At 32.5% G+C, this 24,216-nt stretch overlaps 1 protein-coding gene across 1 annotated transcript; it reads left to right on the top strand.

The window, feature by feature from the left end:
* The first annotated feature begins 1,656 nt into the window (after positions 1 to 1,656).
* On the top strand, positions 1,657 to 11,640 carry LOC124359375 (probable ribosome biogenesis protein RLP24). The gene is made up of 4 exons (XM_046812066.1): positions 1,657 to 1,849; positions 7,208 to 7,394; positions 10,103 to 10,252; positions 11,487 to 11,640. Exons 1-4 carry the CDS (start codon positions 1,769 to 1,771, stop codon positions 11,582 to 11,584), a joined length of 516 nt encoding a protein of 171 aa, XP_046668022.1. The 5' UTR covers positions 1,657 to 1,768; the 3' UTR covers positions 11,585 to 11,640.
* The last annotated feature ends 12,576 nt before the right edge of the window (positions 11,641 to 24,216 follow it).

Below are 24,216 nucleotides of genomic sequence, written 5' to 3'. Positions count from 1 at the left end.
ATGCTCCTTTAGTATAATATAAGATAAACCTCTTATAATTTTTCATTTTAAGTTTATTTTTTACAGTTATTTCATCCAAAGCACTCTACTCCACATACATAAAATCCAGTGTTTTTTCCATTACATTCCTAGTACAATTTATCAAACCACGCGAACGCTCGAGTCAGGAACAAAAGAGTGCACAGAATCCTTACCTACGTAATGTTTGATATTCCGTGCACCATGAAATATTCTGTTTCGATTGCGACACTACGTTAATGCGACATTTTTAGAACACACTTAAAATTTAGATCTGAGAAATAGATTGTCATCCAAAACATTGACACGAATTTTCATCTAAATACAGGAAGAACTAATCTGTTGTAGTCAAATAAATACTAATAATATGTATGCTTTGAGTATAATAATTTTCAAATAAAAATTGAAGGGATTACTCTTTCCTTAACTTAATTGTACAGTGAAAAGCTGGTCTGCAAAAATACGTAACAATGGTTTCCGTTGAAAATGAAACACATGCTACTACAGTAATTAGTTGTCCATAGAATAGGTTTCCGATGCGGTAATGGAATTTGTTAATGTTTACATCATATTTTTCAGCATTTTCTTATTCTTATGTTATTTTTAATAGAAGGTAGACAATACTCAATGATTTTACGTTACAATTGTATTTAGTAGTGACCTTAGCAGTTACAAAAGCGATACTGTCTGAGTTCAATAATCAGGTACCGTATTCGTCATTGTGGAAGTTAAAATTTTCTCATATCGATGCAACATACGATGTTTTCAAATTAGGTAAAACCAAATATTAAAATCAACGGTATTGTATCATAATCAACTGTACTTGGTTACCGTAAAAGTAAACTATTTGCTTGTAATAATAATGTTTAATTGCTAAGAAGATCTTGCTTCATTGATATTCTTCTTGTTCTTCTTATTTATGTGATTTTTGTTGAAACCAAACACAAATAACTATGTAAATGTTGGGTGAAGCTCCAATTCACCTTGGTGCAGCGTTTGGGATCTGACGCTGTTACAGATTTGACTCCTTAGTCCATATCCGTAGCCTAATGGATATAGTCTCGGCTCTCTAACTGAGAGATCACGGGTTCAATTCCCAGGAAGGGCCACTCATGCATAGATACGAATAAAAAGTGTACTTTGAAGCCAGAATAGCTAAGCTGAGGCTATCTGAAGTCATGTTCGTCTGAAGAAATCCAAAAAATTCGGCGACGAAGAATCTCAAAATGAACTTATTACATCGTTTCGACATCAGAGATACCTAGACCACAAGATATAGTGTTATATAAGAGAGGTACATAAGTATGAGAGGTATTCTCATTGTCTGTCTCATCAGGTTCACAAAATTGATTGCACTACGCTGTTGTGATAGACATGATCTCTAAGTACTGTGGATCAACCTAGCTTTCTACAAATAAAGTAGCTATGGTTGGAAGGGTTCATTCAATGTGAACAACAAATAACTATTCACATTTTAATACAAAAATAAAGTAAATAGTGCTGTTAGTCTAGGCGGTGAACAATAAAAATTAACTCAACAGCAATCTCAAAATAGAGAATATAGTGAAACATCGTGGTAAGAAATTGAGCCTGCCGTTACATAAATTAAAAAAAATCATGCACGTTCTACCTTTACCTCCTCCTCTCCACTGAATTTCTCTGACGGTCGTTTCGTTGCTGAAGGGGTGAAGTGTTAGTTGATATTTACTAAGAAGGCTACTTGGAAACATTTCAAAGAAAATTATAAAGAATGAGAATAGAAGCGTGTTATTTTTGTTCGTCAAGAATATTTCCAGGACACGGCATTCAGTTTGTCAGGAATGATTGCAAGGTAAATTAGTTGTAGTTTCTAGTGTGTTAGGTTATAGTTCCTCGAGGATAGTAGTTTCATCTAAGTAAGATAATTTAATATTTCTTCATTGTTCACAATTTTCTAAGATCTATACGTATTTTCCAGTGGTAGTATATTTTTTCATATGCTCATGAAGTATAGCCATTTTTGCTAGAGAATCAAGAATAATGTTTGAATAATTTAGAGGTAGGCCCTAACAACATATTACTGACAGGAACAAATCCGTCTATTTACATATTCTAGTAACCAAACTAATGGCTACAGTATGATAAACAGCCACCACAACAGTTGAATCGTCAACGTTTCTGACATTGTTTACTTTAACCACTTCACACTATTTGTCATGTGGAGAATAATAAGCGGTCTACACTCCTCATTCGATTGTTATTATCGAACTAGGCCTATTCAATATTATATATTAATCGTACAAAACAAGAATTATAATACATTAACATCATAAATAGTAGCTACATTACAATTTTTAATAACTTAATTTAACAATACTATTACAAAATAACAAATCTAACTATAGCCTAGACCTACACATCAGAAATATGCTACAATGTTTTATTTATATAGATTGGGCAGATAGCAGTGAGCTTTTGTGAAGGTAGCAGCCAAACCCACAATTATATCTAGAAATTTATCACATAATCTCCTCATATTCATAGCCATTTTTAAATTCTCAACAAATTATTAACTTCTTGCTGTTTATTGTTGTATGACAAGTGACAAACTAGTAAGTAGGAAACATATGTTTTGTTTAATAAAGTGTAATATTGAATAATTCGTTGTAATATATTAGTAATATATTAATAAAAACCATAAAACTATTCAATAAAAACTACTGAATATAGAATGTAGGTTGCTTATTAAAGTCCACCCTTGGTCATAATTTTTACTTAAAATAAAGTTATCTAGGAGAGTACAATAGATAAAGGGAGGAAAGCCTAAATAACAACAGAAATTACATTGGATTAGCACAGAATCAAAATGTTCCTGGCCATCACTGTCAGCTTTGGTTGTACTGCCTTGCCTACCCTGCACTTCTGGCAAATTCAAGCTCAGATCACGTGAGCGATGAGTTAGTCCAATGTGATCTGATGTTGGAAAAGTGGCCTACCCGGGGCCAACTGCATACACAATAATATACTGTAAGTAAAATAAACTCTGATTCCTCTCAGCTCCCTAGATATGAACATAAGTCCCCTATCTGAGATATAACAAAATTTCAAACATATCAGTTATTCTGCAATTATGGATCGTGACTGTGTAGACAAATTTTCTGGAAAACATACTATTTTAAGAAATTGATAGAATTGGAGATCGTTATAGCTAACATAGCTAGACTAGTATCAACATTTCTGATTATCTAAACTACTGTAACCAACCAAAATGATGAACTAAATTGTTATTTAGGTATTTCATAGTATGTATAGTTGATCTATATTTTTATATCCAAACATTAATAATATGATGCGTTACAAACTGTCTATGTGTATCTATTAAATGTATCGAACAAGTTGTGTAAAACTTCCTTTTTACTATTTTAATGGATAAGCGTGTGACATAATCAAATCATGGCTGCTTATTATACTGCAGCCAAAGTAAAGTGTATCATATAGGCCTCTATGGTTTTTAAGGTGTCATGATAAAAAACAATGCCTTATATTAGGTCTACTGGAATTAGAAAAATTATTTGTGTACTGTGCTTTTCTTTATCTTCTTTTTCACGATTATCTGTGCCTGATTTATATTAGCATGGTGTGGTCAGTACTAGATCAGCTATCATCTTGTATATAAATAAATAAAAATAGTTTTATACAGTAAAATTGTTATATGTTTGATTTATAAACAAAATCCCAAAATCTAAATTTGTATAATTAGTAAATTACGTAATTTAGGTTAAATACATGCAACCAAACAATACACAATTGAACTTGAAGGAAATTGTAGTTTTGTAGAATATTTAAACCAGAACATTTTTATAATAAGCTGATGAGCAGCTGCAATTTTAAAACAAAACTTTGAATAAACGCCTTAAAAGGCTTTGTATTTCTTTTGGACAGAATACTTCTGAATTTACCATTATTATTGTATGTAACCAAAGAAGTAAGGACTTGATGTAACTATTCAACTTCATATTAATTGTCATTTTCACTTTCTTATGCCTTATGTTGTGTCGTCCCAGAGGACTATGTAGTGCAATAAGATTATAATGTGAAAATGATGATTTGTCACTATGGTAATTAATTTTATAGTTAACATTTGGTTGCATTGTTTCACACAAGTAGGTTCTCTTCCAATGTTCATAAACTTTATTATTTATTATATTATATTATGTATATTATATAAATAATAATGTATTATATAAAACTATGTAAAAATGCTTTCCTTAAAATAGTATACGTTCATTTCCAGATAATTTTTTAGGCAGTTGAAACCATATATTGCACAATCATTATTAATGTGTTTTATTTATAGATATATCAATTAGTTCATGAATCTTGGGGACCAGGAGGAATCAGAGTTTCTGGGTGGGAGAGAATAACAAAATAAGGAGGGGGAGGCTCTCAACCTTCATGTGAAAAATGTTTAGCAGAAATATTAAATTTACTAATTGCATTTGAATATAATACATTGTTTAGTAATTTTTCTGTTTTTAGTTATTTTGGTCATAGTTTTTACCTCCTTGGTGAAAATTATTCATTGTTTTTCCTTTATTACTTTGGTCCTGTTATCTATTGTGCAATTTATTTGGGCATCTATATGTTGCTTTTCCTGATTAGTTAGATATAGTTGTGTTGCAATTTACAGATATAGCCCTTGTTTATTCCTTCTTTTGTGGTGGTGAGTGGTTTTTCTGCAAATTCAATGTAAAAGTTAGTGCTGTGAATTCACTTTAAAATATACGAGGTATGGCTATTAAAAATAACAGGACTGATATTGTAAAAAAAATTATTTTCATTTTAAACATAATTACTTATTATCACCTTCAATATACACCCCTTCTCTATCCCTGCAACGCTCCATGCGAATTCTCCATTGTTGGAAACAATGCTGAAAGTCATTTTCTGTCAACTCTTTCAGGAGTCTTGCCGCTTTTTCTTGAACAGCTTCTACGGAATCAAATCTCAAATCTCGTACCTTTCAATGCAGATTTCACCTTAGGGAAAAGATAAAAGTCGCATGGTGCTAGGTCTGGCGAGTAAGGTGGATGTTCTAACACTGGGATGCTGTACTTGGTCAGGAACCGCTTGACAGATAACGCGGACTGAGCTGGCGCATTGTCTTGGTGCAAAATCCATGATTTGTCCTTCCACATTTCGGGTTGTTTTTCTCTTACTCTTTCACGTAGTTTATTAAGTACCTCAAGATAGTAATGTTGATTAATTGTTTGACCTTCAGGAACCCAGTGAAGGTACACAATCCCACGAATGTCGAAAAAAAAAAAACAATCATCATTGCTTTTTTGGCTCTCGGTGAAGTTGAGGTCTTCCAATGCATGGATTGGCGCTTCGTTTCCGGATCATAAGTAAAAAACCACGATTCATCACATGTTATTATTCTTTCCAATAAATTTGGGTAATTTTCAATGGCATTAAAAGTGTCAGTACAAACATTTTTACGAGCTGCTTGTTGATCAATCGTAAGAATTTTTGGTACCATTTTTGCACACACTTTTCGCATGTTCAAATTGTCTGTAAAATTTGCCGTACACATTCTTTATCAATCCCTACAGATTCAGCAACTGCACGAATGCTTAATCATCGGTCAGACCGAATCAAATTAGCAACTTTTTCGACATTGTCTTCCGTTTTTGATGTTGAAGGACGACCTGGCCGCGAATCATCTTCCACGTCTTGTTGACCATCTTGAAAACGCTTAAACCATTCAAAAACACGAGTCCGCGATAAACATTCACTGACATACACTTCTTTTAGTAAATTATAGGTTTCGGTAGCGGTTTTTCCAAGTTTAACGTGAAACAAAACTTGTTTTAAGTTAATAACAATTCGTTGCTCTATTATTACACTAACCATTTTTCCGGCAAAACAAAATAACAACACTTACATAAATGAAGGTTATGGCACAACGATGTTGTTTACAGAAACGAGACTAACTGCATTCTGAAGAGGAAGTCTCAAACTACACAGCTGTTGGTCATTGTTGGTTGGCGCATGCGCACTCGTTCCACTGCAGCGTCAGTCCCGTTATTTAATAGCCATACCTCGTACAGTACTACTTATTATTGTGTCAGAATGGACAGGAGAGATGTTGTATTGTTTTATTTTACTTTGTTATGAGATATTAAAAGGTTCGTGCAATTCTGCAGTAGCGTCCATTGTCAGCCATTGCCTTGCCACATCAAATAATATGGTCAAGTGAGTTTGTAATATTTTTAGCTCAAGCTTCAGTGATCAGGGGATTAGGAATTTTATTGATCAGAGGAATTTCATTTTTACTATCTCGAGGGATGTTTTCTGTTCGTTGCCATCATAGTGGGTCAGTACTGAAGGCAGTGCTGAAGGCTGGAGTCATTACTGTTAGTGCCCAATCAACTTCTAGTGCATTTTACGAGATTAAAACAAATTTGTCTATTTCAAAATTTAATTCATATCTGTTGTTTTATTCATTTAATTCTTAAACATTTAAATATTGTGAAGTAGCTAAATTAAACATTAATAAAATTTTTAAATAGGGCTAGAGAAAAATAAGTTAATAAAATGTACATTAATTTATTTCAAAATTTAATTTATATCTTGTGTTTTATTAATTTAATTTTTAAACATTTAAATATTGTGAAGTAACTAAACATTTATATAAATTAGATAACTATCGTGTCATTGTTAGATTGCTCGTTATGAATGAATTTGGCATAAATAAAACCGAAATTCATAAAAACCATTGCTATTGGCTATTCTCAGCAGCGTATTAAAACTATATTTTCTCTGAAATAGGGACTGACCCTTGTGCTATACTACATAAATTACATAACTTGAAACACTACAATTAATATATAACTCATTCTTTTGAATTTACTGATTTGGTATTTTATTTGATGTGCTGAGTACAATTGTTTTTGTATGTTTTTAGTTTAAAATAATAAAATCCTATGTAACCACTGTTCTACCTATATGTTAACCTACCCAACCCACATCTGAACAAATACTTACCTAACTGTTGTGGACAACATAATTGTGGTGGTACCTGACAAATTAATGAAGCAATAATTGTAACCAAAATTTGACATTTCATAGAAATACAAACTGCTTGTTCTATGGTAGTCTAATTATGTTAGTAAGTTGTGTTATTTAAAATTTGTGTTTCTTCCAGATTTTCAAGTTTTGTAGATCAAAATGTCATGCAGCTTTTAAGAAGAAGAAAAATCCAAGGAAAGTCAGATGGACTAAGGCATACAGGAAAACTGTTGGAAAAGAACTGGCTGTTGATCCTGCATTTGAATTCGAGAAAAGGAGAAATGTGCCCATGAAATACGATAGAGAAGTTTGGCAAAAGACAAGTTAGTATATTAGAGTTTCTCTTTGTTGAATATATTTAAAAACCTTAAGAGATTTTTTGTAAAATATTTATAGTTTAGAAATTGATGACAGTAGTTAAATTATACTTTTTTAAAGGGGCATTCAACTATAAGCATAATACAGCCTTTGACAGATTGCAAAGGACAATGTCCTTGTAAGCTGATTATTAATTTTGCCTTATATCTATCTGTTTTTAATGTCTCTTCTTTGAAGAAACTTTGTAGTTAAAAAATTAACCTTTTGAATGTCTACAATTTTCCTCCAATCTGTGTTCCGCGCATGCGCACTAGTCATCCTTTTTCACAGGCTATCGACTCATGCCATTTTAGTTGTTCTACATTGTGTTTTCAGTTTTCTCTGAATGTTTAAAATGTTGAAGACAATTAGTGATCCCGCTGATTGTGAGATTCGTTCAGTAATAAGATTTTTTAACGCAAGGAATGTGAAACCGGCTGAAATTTATCATCAACTTCAAGATTTTAGGGGGAAGACGATGTGATGAGTGAAGGAATGGTGAGAAAATGGGTTAGAATGTTCAGTGGCGGTCAAACAAATATGCATGATGAGAATCGGAGCGGTCGGCCTTCTCTCGTCACCAATGATCTGGTAAGGGCAGTTGACGAAAAAATCCAAGAGCACAGATGTTTCGATATGACAATACTATCTGATGATTTCCAACAAATTTCATGCTCTCTTTTGTTCGAAATTGTTACGGACCGCTTAGGTTATTGCAAGCTGTGTTTCCAATGGGTTCCAGAAATGCTCACTGATGTGCACAAAACCAAGACTCGAAAGTACTTCGACTTCTCTCACACATTACAATGATGATGGTGAGGATTTTTTAAACAAAATCGTGACATGTGATGAAACTTGAGTCTGTCATGATATGCCGGAATCCAAACAGCAATCGATGGAGTGGCGACTTACGCAATCCCTGAAGAATAAAAAATTCAAGGCGACAATGTCTGCACAAAAATCATGCGCACTGTCTCTTGGGATCGGGAAGGTTTTTCGTTTATTGATTTTATCCCAAGAGGTGAAACCAATAATGCGGCAAGGTATTATGAAACTTTAAGAAAACTAAGGCGGGCAATTCAAAACAAACAGAGAGGAATGCTCAGTAACAGAATTGTGTTGCTCCATGACAATGCTGGGCCCCATACTGCTGTTGACACTCAAACATTGTTCGACAATTTCATTGGGAGCAGTTCAATCACCCGCCACTTGTTCCTGCATATGAAGCGCTTTGAAACTGAATCCAAATATTTTTAAAATTGTAAACCACAGGACGTGTTGTAACTCTGGTTTTGAGTTTTCAGTATACACATGTGCTTCTATTTGATATGCACATAAATTTATTCGTTCATTATTAAAAGTATTGGTCTAATATACTTGCTGTAGTGTAATTTCACGATTTTCATGCTTTGTATCAATCATAATTGTGAATTATCCCAAAAATTTAATTTTTTTTAATCTCCTTCAAAATACTTGGCATGCACTTATTCCAACCTTTAGTCCATGACTGCAAACATTTATGGAAGGCTTCTTTTGGAAGGGCTTTTAGCTGCTCGGTCGTGTCCTCAATGTCAGTAATTGTGTCAAAACTTTCCTTTAAACACAGTTTAGGTAAGAGTCAGAAGTTGCATGGTGCTAAATCGGGTGAGTATGGCAGATGTGGACAAACGAGAACACTTTTTTCTACGAAAAACTCGCAAATGAGAAGCAAGTTGTGACACAGCACATTGTCATGATGAAGAAGCAAACCATTTGCCCATATTTCTTTGTATGTCGATTGGCAAAAGTTAGGCAGTACGCTCTTATAAAATGCAGAGTTCACATTTGTTCCCCTTAGAACGAACTCTGATCGCACTATACCCTCACTATCGAAAGAAACAATGAGCATGATCTAAATGTTAAATTTCAACTGACGTGCCATTTTAGGGCGAGGAAATAGATACACTGGTTTCCCATTGCGAACTCTGCATTTTAGGCTCAGGGTCGTATCCATAGGCCCAACTTTCATCTCCATTTTCTGAGCTTCTTTGGCATTATTTTGCAACTTAAAAGAAAACAATGTTAATATGTGTTTGTTAATGTGTTGTTCCAAATCCATGATGCACAACAGACACGATAAAAACAACCACATTTTAACGGTACTGACAAGTCCCACACCTGCCTGTCTCAACAGATGAAGCTACGAGGCAAAATACGTCATATGAATGTAGCGTTAGCAGTTGGTAAAAAATCATTCTTGGCTTTTTTTCATCACACCTGGTACATTATTGGTTAAAATGAAAACACCACTAGTTTTTGAAATAATACTTATTTTAATTAGAATATTTAAACTTGGAATAAAAAATGTAGAAAAATATAATTTTTAAGTAAATAAATTAATTGTGCATTTTAAAATTAATTTTAAAATAAAATTACCAATCCAAGTTAAAATGACCTTTTTTAACAAGAATAAAACAACAATTCCAAGTTTTGTAACAAGTACAAAACATGAATAAAGTGATATAAATTATGTCCAGATGAATTTAAGTGACTTGATATTTTAGTATCTGCCCAAACTAGTAAGGCTAATATATTAAGTAACTACTAATAGACTAATGGAAAAAGTTTTGTCATGGCAAGTCTTCAGTGATATCTAACTCTTTCCATTTAAAATAATTGTTAACGTGGATTTCAGTCGAGGCTATGAAGAAAGTAGAGACAATCAAGAACAAGCGACAAGCAGCATACATGATGGAGCGGCTACGCAAAGGCAAGCAGATTGAAGACCGCAGGGACATCAGAGAAGTACAACGGGACCTCTCTCTCATCCGAGCACCACATGCAGGTTAGTTGAGACATTTCGATTCCGCTTTAAGCTATTGTGTAGTTCTTGTTTTAACTACACAATATTTTCCATGTTTGATATCCCATTTATTTGCTTGCCAGACAGAATAAGCAATAACTTTTCGATTATATTTTGTGCAATTACTATGACACAAATTAGTCATACATAAGTGTTGTGTTAATACAGTCTAAGATAAATTACTTTAACCCTTTTAGGACAATGAAAATGTTGTGTAATATTTAAGTATTTTTAAAAATTATCAAATTTTATAATGGACATACCAAAGAAGGCGACTGTAAAAATTGAGAAATTCTAGTAGTTTAATCAATCAAACACAAGTAGATTATTATGTATTGTACATACACCATTTGTTACTCAGTATACAGAAATAAATTATTGTCTATTACATGGTCATATTTATTAGTATGTTATTTCAGCAGAACAATTTGAAAATCATACATTTAGTTGAATTTTTTTTAAGTTTACTATTAGTGTACTGTAATAACAAAAACATTTTTGTGTGCACTAACATTCAATTCCGTACATTGTTTTCTATCCTAATACAGAACCGTAAAAAATTAACAATACAATGTGCACTGCCGACTGACATTAAAATTGTTGTGCACTGTCAGCTGTACTAAAAATAGACAGTTGTTATATTGTACTGCCAACATAAGTTCTCAAATACTTTAGTGAGGGTCACAGAATATGCCTCCATACAGTCTATTATTTTTGTTTGTCGTATTCAGTTATTACGTGAGTATTATGCTAAAGTCAGCAGGTGGGCAGATACTTACCCGCTTGTGTTTTATTGCAAAACTATCATATATACCCGCATCGTGTAACTATATAGAGATTCTGTGGTAAGAAGCGTAAAAATATGCCTTATTTTCAAGCTTTTGCAAAATTACAAATGACTTTGGTAGAAAGATGAATTTAAATACAAATACGTAGTATATCTAATTTTTTAATCTATTTGCACATTTTTATGGTCAATGAGGGAAGTTCCAATTGATAAGATCTGCGATTCCTCCTTCTTTCCAATCTTACTCTAATCAAACTTATTGATTTATGTATAAAGCCGCTAAACAGCATGATTTCAGTACTGCACAGTATCTACCAATATTTAACCAAACATACAGCAATGTTTAATATATGTTGTGTGTAATTGATTTCTTATTTTGAAGTATAAGTTTTATACATGAAGTTAATTATATTGTATTTTCTTACTCAGGAAAAGAAAAACAGAAGTTGGAAGAAGCTATTGTAGAAGAAATCCATGAATCAGATGTCGAAATGGATGTTGAAGAGGTGGATGTCAAAGGAGCGTGATGTTAAATTTTAATGTTTTGAGATGTTTTGTTTTAATTTAAAGGTGTTTAACTATACAGTATTATTTATTTATTTTCTTCCTCTTAGACCTCTTAAATTTGTATATAAACATTACACTTAATGTTAACTGTAAATCCATATGTTTCTATATAAATCCATATCTTATCCTTATTTTAGAAAATTAGTCATTAAATAGGTTTCGTCTATCCATTATATTGCCTAAGTTTGGAATTGCATTCACAGACCTAGACTTGAACAACCCAGTTTCCTTCTAAAGTAGGTTACTGAACAAACTAACGTTTATATGTCTAAATTAGTAATTCTGATTCTGATTATTCAGTTATACCAAAAAAATCAGTAACACTATGTTTTGAGATCAACAATCTGATCTCTTCCTCAGGTGAATAACTAACCTAACACATAACTACAATCTAGGTTATGTGTTAGGTTTGTCTACTCTTGCAGAGACCCGTAGCTGAGTATTATCTCCTCTGATGTTCGTCTTGATCTTAGAACTGCATGCAGTACTTGTGGATATTTCATAATTGTTCCAGCTCTACGAATAACGATGATAAATCATTTATCTCAACTCATTGGTAGCTTCATTACCTCACAACAACCACATTTCAAAATACTGCCCAGCCAGGTGAACTTAACAAAAGAGTTACAAACACTTTTTTGGAGCTTAACTCAAAGGAATCTAGAGTTAAGATACAGTTTTCACTTGTTAGGCTGTAATTGAAATTGAATATAAACTTATAAATTAGATTAAATCTCAGATTTCAAGAGCACATGTGATTGCAGTAACTACATCCAGTAATGTAGAGGGAAAATACCAAGTAGTATATTGATGGTCTTCCTATGTGGGAAGTGTTGGTTTCTTGTTGATGTTTAGTTTACCACTGGTTGGTACAGCTATTTAATATACTAACTCTGAGTGCTAAGAACCGATGAGATCTGCACGCAGGTAAACTATTTCTGAAAAGTACCAAGGGTTGACTAGATCGATCTTTCGAATATTTATTATTCTATTACTACATGTTAACATATGGCATTGTACTTAGTCTTATTTTAAACATAATAAATCAATAAACATAGATTATCAATCTTGATCTGATTTGTTACAACTGGTAAAAGCTATTTGTCAAATATGAGAGGCAACTTTTATGTAAGTGCAGATTTTCAATATTTTGCACTAATAGTAGGAAAAGTCTATTCAGTATTACAGATACTTACTTATTTGAAACTTGGTAAATTATATTTGTCTCTGCTTACATAGGGGCAGGCCCGTGCGCATGGGGGGGGGGTTTTGGGGGTTCAAACCCCCCCCTTGAAGATTGGGATATATCATATTGTTTCCATATATCAGTTTAATTGTGCTCTATTGCGCCGTCAGTTTACTCAGTATTAGATTTATTTTTTTCTGTACCTCGACGCATCAACTTAAAGAAAGAGTAGATCACATATGTTTTTATTTGAAAAAGTTTTTACTTTGTTTAAAGAATGAGTTACAAATGTATTAAAAGTATGTAGTTTTACAATTTTATAATAAACTCATTTTCCATACGTATTAATTTTTAATCTATTACTTATTTAAGTTTCTTCTTTTTTATTTCATAAAATAAGTATAGAACCCCCCCCCCCCCTAAATAAAATTGTGCACGGCCCTGCGATAGGGGAAACTAAAAAAGAGAGAATGTATTAAAATCAAAATATTACAATTTCTTTACGAACACTTCAAAAATGAAAAGTTTGTTGTATAACTTTTTATTAAAAGATTTCATCCGATTTTATCATAAAAAATTAAGTTATATTCTATTTTTTGCCCAACACAACAAAACAAAAATCATCCCATTGTGTTTATTTTTGAAAAAGCACAACTTTTACCGCACAATTTTAATTATTTTGGAGAACACTATATAAATACCAAGTATTAAAAAAAACCAGTACTCAGTTATATAGATACTTAATTTTTTTTAATTTGGTATGTTTGTTCCTATGCACATAAGGAACAATAAAAAATATTAGTACAAATAAACTAAATGATATTTAAGATCATTAAATTACAATTTTTGTATTCCGTAGTCCTTAAAAATTTAACATTATTTTAATTTTAATATTATATTATTTTTTGTTTAAAACTTTTAACATGGTTTATCATCAAAATAAAATATTAATAGTTAAAGCCTACTTTCCACCCTTCACAAAAAAAGAAAAATAATCTCATTATATTTATTTTTTAAGTTATGAATTATTTGGCTGAACACTACATAAACACTAAAATAGTGCTTGGCACCTGCTCTCATCCCACAAGAGAATTTTATTTCAAAATAATCGATTGCCGAACAGTATTTTTTTGAATTAAAATAACATTTATTTTGGAACATTGAAATAAAACACATAAATTCAAACTTTATAACTATTTTAATGTGCGAATTGCATGGCACTGCATATGTAATAATTTAAATTTTGTTCTAAACCCTAAATATTTGAATTTCACCATCACTTGCAACTACAACAGTAATGTTAGTTTTTTATTATATCTTGTGGCTTCTTCCTGTTCCTGGTACTTTCAGTTAACAAGTACAAAATGTATTTGTAGGCATACCGATTTAGAATCATACATTACAGAGTGCTCCTAAAATCATTAAGATCCAGTTACTGTTACTGATAAACGAGTCCGAATACTTTGTACCTTGTACCAGGAATGTCGGTAAACTAGTAAAGTACCTGTAATGTAGCCTGTACTGGGTAATTTCGGTCTGGGGTAACTTGTAACTCTTGGGACAGAAGAGAACCCGTTATAAATGTTATGTTACCATACCTAACGTGATCAGTTGTCACGGTAGTGAGTAAGTTGCTAAGAAATTCTGTATTGTGTTAGGTTGCAGTAGGGTTGTTGCAATATGAGGCTAGTTCCGATATTTGTTATCGATATCAATATCAAGCTTGGATATCGATATTATCGAATCCAAATATCGATATCCCTAATATCGATAAATAAGGGAAGGGGAATGATTAAATTGGTGTATACAACCTTTGATTGTATGAGTGTGTGTAACTAGTATAATCAAAGATACAACTTACGAGTTCATTTCCAAAATAATGTTTTTATTACAAGTACAACTTAATACATTAAAAAATAAACCATTATTTAAAGATAAATAATAAATTCCTTAAATTATTCTATTTAACACTGTTTAACTAAGAACAATTTGAAGCACAATTATTAAAAAACAACTGTCAAAGTAAGAAGAAAAATTACAATTTTACATTTCAATATAAATATCTATAAGAATCTAAATTGAGTTTTAAGAACAAAAATTACTTTTTAAAAGCAACTATACTATATAATATATAGTTAAGCATATTATGCTTAACTGAACGAAGCATCGTCTGGTTACTTTTTACTTAATCCGCAAAGTTAATTTCTTTGCTGGCGTTGCATTCAACAACTGAACAAAGCAAGTTCTTTGAGTTTTGCTTTTGTAACACTAATAAAACGAAAATAATAAATAATTACAGCTTTCCATTTCCATAAGATATCGAAACCCCGATATTTGTATATTTCTTCCGATATCACGATAATATCGGATAATTTATATCGATATCAATATAGGAAATATCGAAACGATAATATCGATATATATTGATATCGAAATATCGCAACATCCCTAGGTTGCAGTCACTATGATGTAACACCGTCCGCAAGTCTTGCGATTTAAAACGAGCGGATACCGGTTACGGTAAATTGACAAAACCTGATCAATTTAATCTGTGTTAAAAATTAAACGTTTTAAATAGTGGTTCACAAAATTACAGCTCAAGATAACGACTAAGAGCTCCATGACTAACCAATGTCGGATTTTGTGGCAACGTAATTTGGCAATAACGCATTGCCAACCAGTGGCGTAGCGACAGAGGAGCGAGTGGAGCCACCGCTCCAGGGCGGGGGCGACAGGGGGGCGGCGGGCGGATGATAAAATGGCGGGAAGCAGCCCCTTCCACGCACATCACGGCCGCGCAGTGTCTTTGTGTCAGTCAGTCTGTTATTGACCTTGGCTGAGACAAAAGGCGTCCGTACAGACCCACCGAGTGATTAACTTACTTCAATTTACCTTTGCGTTGTGATTACAGATTTAGCGTTAGTGCAAAGTATTGATTATATTATTTATTTTGTTGTGATGTGATTTGTGTGGTGTTGATTTATTACCTTTGGTATATAATGTCAAAAAAACTAAGTGGTGCTGAGTATCGGAAACGAAGGTTAGAGAAAAGTCACGCAGAAAATCTTGAACTTAAGAAAGTAAAGAAGTTATCTACCTACTTTTCGAGGGACACTTCAGTAGTTGCAGTTTCTCAAGAACCCACTTGTAGCTCACAAGTACCTACGAGCGATGAGGACTTGGAGCAAACACCTGTAGGCTTACCTGAAGATGCAGAAGACCACGCCCTTCTTCAGGAACCTTTTTCTAAGGTAGGCCTAGTTAAAGCTGAAGGTACCGATTGCGAGTTGAACCTTAAAGAAAATGTAACAGCTGTTATAAGTTCTTCTGATAAGGGTAATTTTGAAAACACTCTTACAGCCGAACAAAAACGGCAAATAATAAAATTAGGCCCTCATCAGCCTAAAGGGCCATTTCCAAAAGAATCAGAAGGGAGAAATAAAAATAGGGGATATGACGAGAAATGGTATTTTCAAAAGAATAAAGAAAACCAATTGAGTATAAAACGTAATTGGTTATGCTATTCAAACATCCGCAATGTTTGCTATTGTCAGCCATGCTGGCTTTTCAATATGGCCTATACTGATGTGGGATTTTCGAAAGGTACGTCTGATTGGGCACATTTAGGTCGAAACATAAAAGACCATGAAGAAGATTCGCAAAGTCATGCAATTGCGTGTGAAATATACTATCGCTGGCAGTTAGGCCTAACAGTTGATAGTGAGAATCTGGAGGAGACTAAAAAAGCCACTGATTACTGGAGACAAGTTTTAAGGCGAGTGGTGGACGTCATTATTACGTTAGCTACAAACGACTTACCACTGAGAGAGTACAGATTGTGTAATGACGATGAAAATGCAACTAAATCGAAAGGAAATTTCCTTGAGATAATACATATGCTAGCAAGATATGACCAGGTCCTTGCAGATTTAATTAAGTTACCAAAACGTAGTGTTAACTACCTTAGTCCTCAGATTCAAAATGAGCTGATCAACCTGATTTCCAAAGAGATAAAACAAGAAATCAAGGAAGAGATGAAAAAAAGCCCCTATGTGTCTATTATCTTTGATACAACTCAAGATATAGCGAAAACCTACCAGCTGAGTACAGTGTTTCGTTATATAAAGATAAAAACTTACGAAGGCGACAGGCCAGTACAACTAGTCATAGAAGAAGCGTTCGGGGGATTTTTGGAAGTGGAAAGCCAGAAATCAGAATACTTATCAAATGTTGTTTTTAATATCATAGAAAAGTATTCAGATATATCTAAAGTTCGAGGGCAAGGCTACGATGGAGCCGCTAATATGAGTGGTATATATTCAGGCCTTCAAGCAAGAATAAAACAAAAAAATCCTGCAGCTAAGTATATTCACTGTTGTGCTCATGCCCTTAACTTGGTAATCAACGATTCAGTATGAAACATTCCTGAAATCAGAACCTTTTTTGATAATGTTCAAAGTCTTTATGTATTTTTTAAAACTATATCAAGATGGGCACTGTTGACTAAGTCGGCTATGTTACAAAAAACCTTAAAGAAAGTGTGTCCAACAAGGTGGACTTCAAGAAATCAAGCCGTCGACGCTCTTCGATGTGGTTATTTTGATATAATGAAAGTACTGACTTTCCTAACGTTAGAAGGTAAAGACCAAGAAGAAGTAAACCAAGCTAAATCACTTTTGAAATATTTTGAGCAGTTTCCTACAGTAATATTCATAGTTATTGAAAGTGTGTTGCTTGAAACTATGGACATAATTTCTAAAAAACTTCAAGTACCTAAGAAGACTTGGAACACGCAACAAAAATGCTCTTAAATCTCAAAACAAAAATTAACAAACTTAGGAATGAGTGGCAAACCGTTAAAGCAGATGCATCTAAGCTTTGTTTGCAATGGAAAGTTTTACCATATTTCATTGACTCAAGAACAAAAAAGAAGACAAGAATGTTTGATGAAGTGCAAGTTGATGACCCTATTAAAGACAATGAGAAACTTTTCCGGGTTGAGGTGTTCAACCGTAGCCTTGACATAATCACAACACAGCTGACAGAGCGTTTTGAGGCTGTTACTCACATTACTAGTAGTTTCCAATGTCTGAAGCCTTCTTTTTTAGTTGGAGCAAGTGATGAAGAAATCTTAGAATCAAGCAAAATTTTGATATTAAACTACCAAGATGACGTCTCCCTTAACTTAGGTCCACAGCTTGTAAGGCTAAAAACTTGTTTTTTAAGTCACGTGGAAAAACTCAAAAGTATAAGGGATCTTGCAGATACTTTAATAGAGCGTGCTCAAATTGGTTCCAGCTTTCTAGATGTTGTGAATGCTTGTTTGATTTTTTTGACACTACCTGTTACAACTGCAAGTGCAGAGAGATCATTTTCAAAACTTAAACTGATAAAGAACTATCTTCGCAACACCATGTCCCAAGAACGTCTGAGTGACTTAGCAACCATATCTATAGAGCGCAGCAGAGCCAGGCACATCAACTTGGACGACACAATAACACAGTTTCCTAGCATGAAGTCACGAAAGAAGATTAGTTAAGATAGTAATATGCGAGTTGGTTTTGTAACTACTTAACTACTATGTTCACGTTTTAGATAATGTACTCAAATTTAAACTAGGGTTTTCAATACATAGCTATTTATTAAATATATTGAAATTTGTACTTTCATTCCAAACCCTATGGAATTGAATTGAGATTTAAATACATATTGCTATACACGTAAACTAGGTCTCTTACAAGGAACAAAACTTTATAAAGAATAGTAGACTGTAAGTTATTTTAAAAAATGATGTTTGGTCTAAGACGCCTTACATTGCTGATGAAATGATGGGCAAGAAACGTTTGTTACGGTAGTGAGGTGAACTGTCGGCAGTGATTGATCATGTAGGTAAAAAAGTTGGGGAAGGGGCGCTAGGGACTGAGTCGCTCCATGGCGCCAAAATCCTCACTACGCGACTGTTGCCAACCTTCTTTATATACTATTTTATTTATACAGTAAGTATATTCTCAGTTACATTATACTTGTATCTATTTTGTATATACATTTAGTCTTAATCGGATCATACATTTCCTACTTATGGGTTTTCAACGTTGTAGTTTAGTTGAATAGAATAAAAAACGAGTTATTGGTAAACAGTTTTATTTGTATCAACACAAAGATAAACAAACAAAACTTTAAAATAACTCCCGTTAATGTAGCGCTGTTGGTTAGATTTGTGGTAACATTCATACTCGGATATCTATACTTTTCGATCCGAGAGTAGAAATCCAAATTTAGCTTTGGTCTTCATTTGTGAGTTAAACTTAACTAAACTATTTTATTTAATGTTTGGTTAGTATTATAATTACATTTTGTTTTAGTTAAATACACTTCATATAAACTGTATATGTTGTAGAAGATTGTAATTATCCGTGTATGAGCTTTCTGGTGATTGGTGGTCAGAAGTACTATAAAATAACGATTTTCTAGAGAATACTTCTGGATACGCCACTGAGGGTTACAATACATGAACCTCTGGGTTACTACGTGTCCAGCACGCTTGCACTGGGTATGAAGACAAATAATAATACTTTAATGTCATAAAGAATGTTTAAATTAATTTACAAAGTCCAGTTTATATTTATCATCATTCTTATATTCACAAACATTTAATAACCCTCAGCAGCACTGGCCATACCAAGGTTGCAGACAGCTCGCGTAAGTTTTGCTGTAGTTTGTCCTCGTAACTCTTACGGCCATTACAGATGGCCGCGCTACTTTCATTGGCGACTTGGCGGCCATATTTGTTGTTTGCCTCCCCAAATCGGAATATTATATTTTTTTCAATGTCCTTCGCGTTATTTGCATAGTAATTTAAAATGTTTAAAGAAGAAATGAACAATAATTTAAAATGTATTGTAATGAATCTTTTTAATACAAAGATAAAATTACATTATTGTGAAATTTAACTCTTTGATATTGTTAACAAAGATTTGTAAGTAAAATGTTATAAAGTAGGCAATTACAGTTATGTTATACTCAGACATGAACTATTTTATATTTTTCTGTCTTTACATTTTTTACGGAATAAAACTTAAAAATACATACCTACGTGTACCCAAGAATAGTTAGCACACGTCTCCTAGTAAAATTTTCTAGGTTTATAACACCAGTATATAGGCCCACTACACGTCATTCGTTTTATATGCACAGTCAATGTTTAGAAAAGAATTATTTGCCAATTTTAAATTTACTGTTTTACCTAAACATTACTTTAAAATAAAGCTGCTCGATAATTTTCAGCACTCACCATTCATTATAAAACAAAGAGAATATTAGAAAATAACTGCTATGTTTAGTGGCCAGTGGTGCAGTCCTTATGAGCTATGAAAGTATTATATCTTGGCCAGTACAGCTGGACTTATGGGCTGAGATAACATTACGGTAAAAATGAATCCGCGCGGATTGAACTGATTGACTTAACCCTTTTCTTGGTGGAGGATAATAAAAAACTTTGTCCGAAAAATGCTAGAGATTTCTTTCAACGTGCTGCTGAAATGTGCCAAGCCTATTTAACCGATTAATACAAATTGTTAGATTTATTTTAATTTCTGTTTTTATCTTTTTACAGATTAATTCAAAACAGATAAACATAAATGTACTCGTAATATATTATATAAAAAACACAAATGGTACTTACCAAAATATTACCTGTTACAAAATATTCATATGCAAAATTTTGAAAAGAAATTTATTGCTACATACGTGAAAAAAATTTCTTCAAAACAACTAATAGCCTACTACTGTGCGCAGTAACTAAAATTGTACATATACACCAACTATTATTTTACTATCCACAAAACTGTAAATATAACACTACTTTTTGTGTAAATCTACTTTTTCTCGTAGACCTAATCTAAACTTATGAGATTCGTAAACACAGTTTTTAAAGTACACAGATCATCAATTGGTTCTGAATAAGTGATCACTTAAAAATATATTTAGGAATAGTTATATTTAGAAATAAAATTGCTAAGTACAATGGAAATCAATTAACAAATCTTATATTTAAATGTAATTTAATTTTAAAAACTAAAAAAAATTACTTACAGTGTATATTTTTCAGTTGCACATAGTTCTTTGAAAAAGTGATTCCATTATAAAACATAATATCACTTGAAAGAAAAAGTTAAACTAAATAGAAACATTTAAGAAGTTTTGATTAATTTGTGACTTTAATAAATACAACTGTAAAGGTTATTTTGTTTTTTTTTTTTTTAGAAAGCTAGATATTTATTTTTTTGTGCTGTTTTAGACTAAACATCTAATTATTAATATAAAAACTTCTAATAAACAATGTTTTCTTGTAATTTGGTTTATTCAGATTTGGTTTTGAAAAATTGAATTATTATACCTACCTACGTGCAGTGCCGTATATTTAAAAACAAGTAGCGTTAAGGTTTAAATGAATATGTTTTATTGATATTTATGTCACATTTCCAACATAAATGTTATTTTTAGTCAAATATTTGACTATTAGGCGATCGATTATTTTGAAATAAAATGCTGTGGGGGGTGTCACAGATCTCGTTGATCCTCCCTCTGTCGCGTCGTGGCCCCTGCCAATGAGTATAACATTTGTTTATAGCTATCTTTTGTCTCTCATACTTTAAAACAGCTGCATTGGCTTTATTATTATTATTTATTTGATTGAAGGGCATATTCGACATCGTCACCTATTGGGATATATTCGAGTCTTTCCCAATTCCCCTCTTGCCAGAGATTTTAATAGAAGACGATACATATTTTGTCTGGTCATTGCCTTAATATGTAAGTTAATATGTAGGATATTCAAAAAGCATTCCAAAGCTTTCTCGATTGCTTTTGAGAAAGTTGCCCTGTACTGTCTCGTTCTATCTTTGTTCCTTTTTTTTTGCAAGGAAACCCCTTTGGAACTATAAGTAATCAAAGTAAGCATAACTGGAGGAGTTACAGATTGTACATGTAAAAAATGTTAAGGTTCTTGCATAACTGTATAATATTAGTTGAGATTAAATTCAGGTATGCCTATGGCTTTGACTTTAATTATTCAAAATTCTATATTCATTTTCAACTCTTTGATTGGCATGAACAATTTGACAAACTTGTCTGAACATAATGTTCATATCCTCAGGACGAAACAGATGTGAAACAGGTTCGAAATGTTTTCTCAGAAACCTTTTCAAACCATATTTTTTATTCCAAAAAAGGTTACTTTTATGACATCCAATTAAAATCACTGAAATACCTAAGTACTGTTATAAATTTAATCTTTGGTCTCAAGGTACGTCCGTAAGTTTAGGTAAGCGTATATCTTCTCTAAACATCATATATTCATTTGTATCAATAAAAAATAACACACATATCAGACCATAACTTTTATTGTTTACATTAGTATATGTGATGAAATGTAACCATCGATGTATAATATCACTTGATCGTTGTCGTACATAATGAGTCAACAACCAACGGTTCTCCAACCCACTGCGAGGTTTGGGGGAAATTGATCAGCGATTTGAATAATTGGGGTGTACGCAAATAATGTATATACCGTAATACTTTTGTGAAAACAAATGTTATAGTTTTATGTCTGACTCATACTGTTGATTTCATTGATCGGCTTGACAGTCTTCTCCTAACAAGACATAAATTGTAATCGTGAAAGAGAATTACCGCTTTTATTGCAATCGGATATCCAGTTTCTACTGCTTATACATCAATGCATGTAATATGCTTGTAACACGAAAATCAACAAATTTACTGGTAATCACTATTTTAACGTCTGTGGTGTTGGCCTACACAGCTGTTTTTGACAGATGTTTATTTTCAGCTGGATTGAATTGAATTCGTATTGAAACAATACAACCAGGTACCGTGAAGTTCTGTTTGACTGATTTTCTGTCAATGTCTCTGGGTATAAGTGATAGTGAAAGTGAGCGAACTTGAGAAAGTGATTAAATTAAATTAGTCTTAATTTGATTTAATTTTCTCTTATAAAGTATACAACAGTAGGCACTTGTCTGGATTATGTTTAGTGAACTTATCCATTACACATCTGGTAAATAATAATAATATAGGTTAAGCAATATTTTATTAAACATTTGTGTCTTTCAGAAAAGTTTAAATTTATGTTTTAAAAAGTTTTTAAAACAAAAATTAAAAAAAATTTCAAAATTTAAAGCTGTTGATAACTTTCATTATAGGCCTAGTAGAGCCTATGATAACTAGTAACATGTTAGGCCTAGAGGTTAGTGTTATATTAACATGTAAGAATTAAAATAATCCTGCTGAAAATAATGGAATAATATTAATATCTTACTCTTTTGTTTAGTAAAAATATCTTAAAACCTCATCATGTTTTAATAACAAACAAGGTGTTGGTTTTAAAATTAATTTGTGAATCACAATAAGAAAGCAACTTCTACAATGTCTTCTCATGCTAGTATAGGCAAATTTCTCTTCCCCTTGCCACACTCTCACCCATCTTCTCCCCTCCCTAAACTACACTTTCTTGAGTTTTTTTTGTCTCTTAACAATTACAATATTATACTAAAGGGTTGAAAAGGCAAAATAATACCCCCATCACTGCAACCCTGAGGGTCTATTGTGACAACCCAGGTTATCTTGAGGCTCTTGTTAAACATCCAGGCATCCTTAGGAGATATAAAGCCCACCTCAGCAGGTTTCAGAAATGCCCTGTGCAAGTGTCTCTAGCTGACTAAAGTAATCGTTTCATAGTCACAAATGAAGTGTATGGCATTCTCTTTTGACTCTCTGCAGAAGCACCGTGATTCAGACTCAGAGATACTCATCTTGAACAAGTAGTTAAAGGTTTTTATTGCTTATATATTATTCTTCATCTGGTATTACTTCAATTGGAAAGCTTGTGTATGTAAATTTATGAAAATAAGCCACTTTTATAAAAGTTATGACTAAACTCAAGTAGCCTACTAGAAAACCGCACAATATTATTTTAACCATATTTTTAAAACGATTAGCCAATTCATTGTTCCATCACTATTTATTTAGTATCAAATATGATAGAATGAGAGCTACATGCAATTTCATTATAATCAAATAATTTCCACAATATGTAACAAAAAATCATTTTTAATGGTTCATTTATATAGATAAAATATAAACATACCAGGAAACTGACACAACTTAGGTTATTAGGTGGTATAGGGAAAATTGTTTGTTTGAAAAACGTTAACGTAAAACGTTATACCCTGGGTCCTTAATATGTTTATCCATGTGGATCCTTGGGAGTTTTTTATATTATTAAAAATATCAATGTTTATTTGAGCAAGTGTATAAAATATCATATTATATATCTCGTCATGCCCACAGGAAACATGTGTTTACCTAGTATGTAGTTTTTTCCCA

The sequence above is a fragment of the Homalodisca vitripennis genome, chromosome 4 (assembly GCF_021130785.1).
Source record: "Homalodisca vitripennis isolate AUS2020 chromosome 4, UT_GWSS_2.1, whole genome shotgun sequence".
Classification (NCBI taxonomy): Eukaryota; Metazoa; Arthropoda; class Insecta; order Hemiptera; family Cicadellidae; genus Homalodisca; species Homalodisca vitripennis.
The sequence above is the reverse complement of the archived record's forward strand: the minus strand, read 5'-3'. Positions and strand labels throughout refer to the sequence as shown.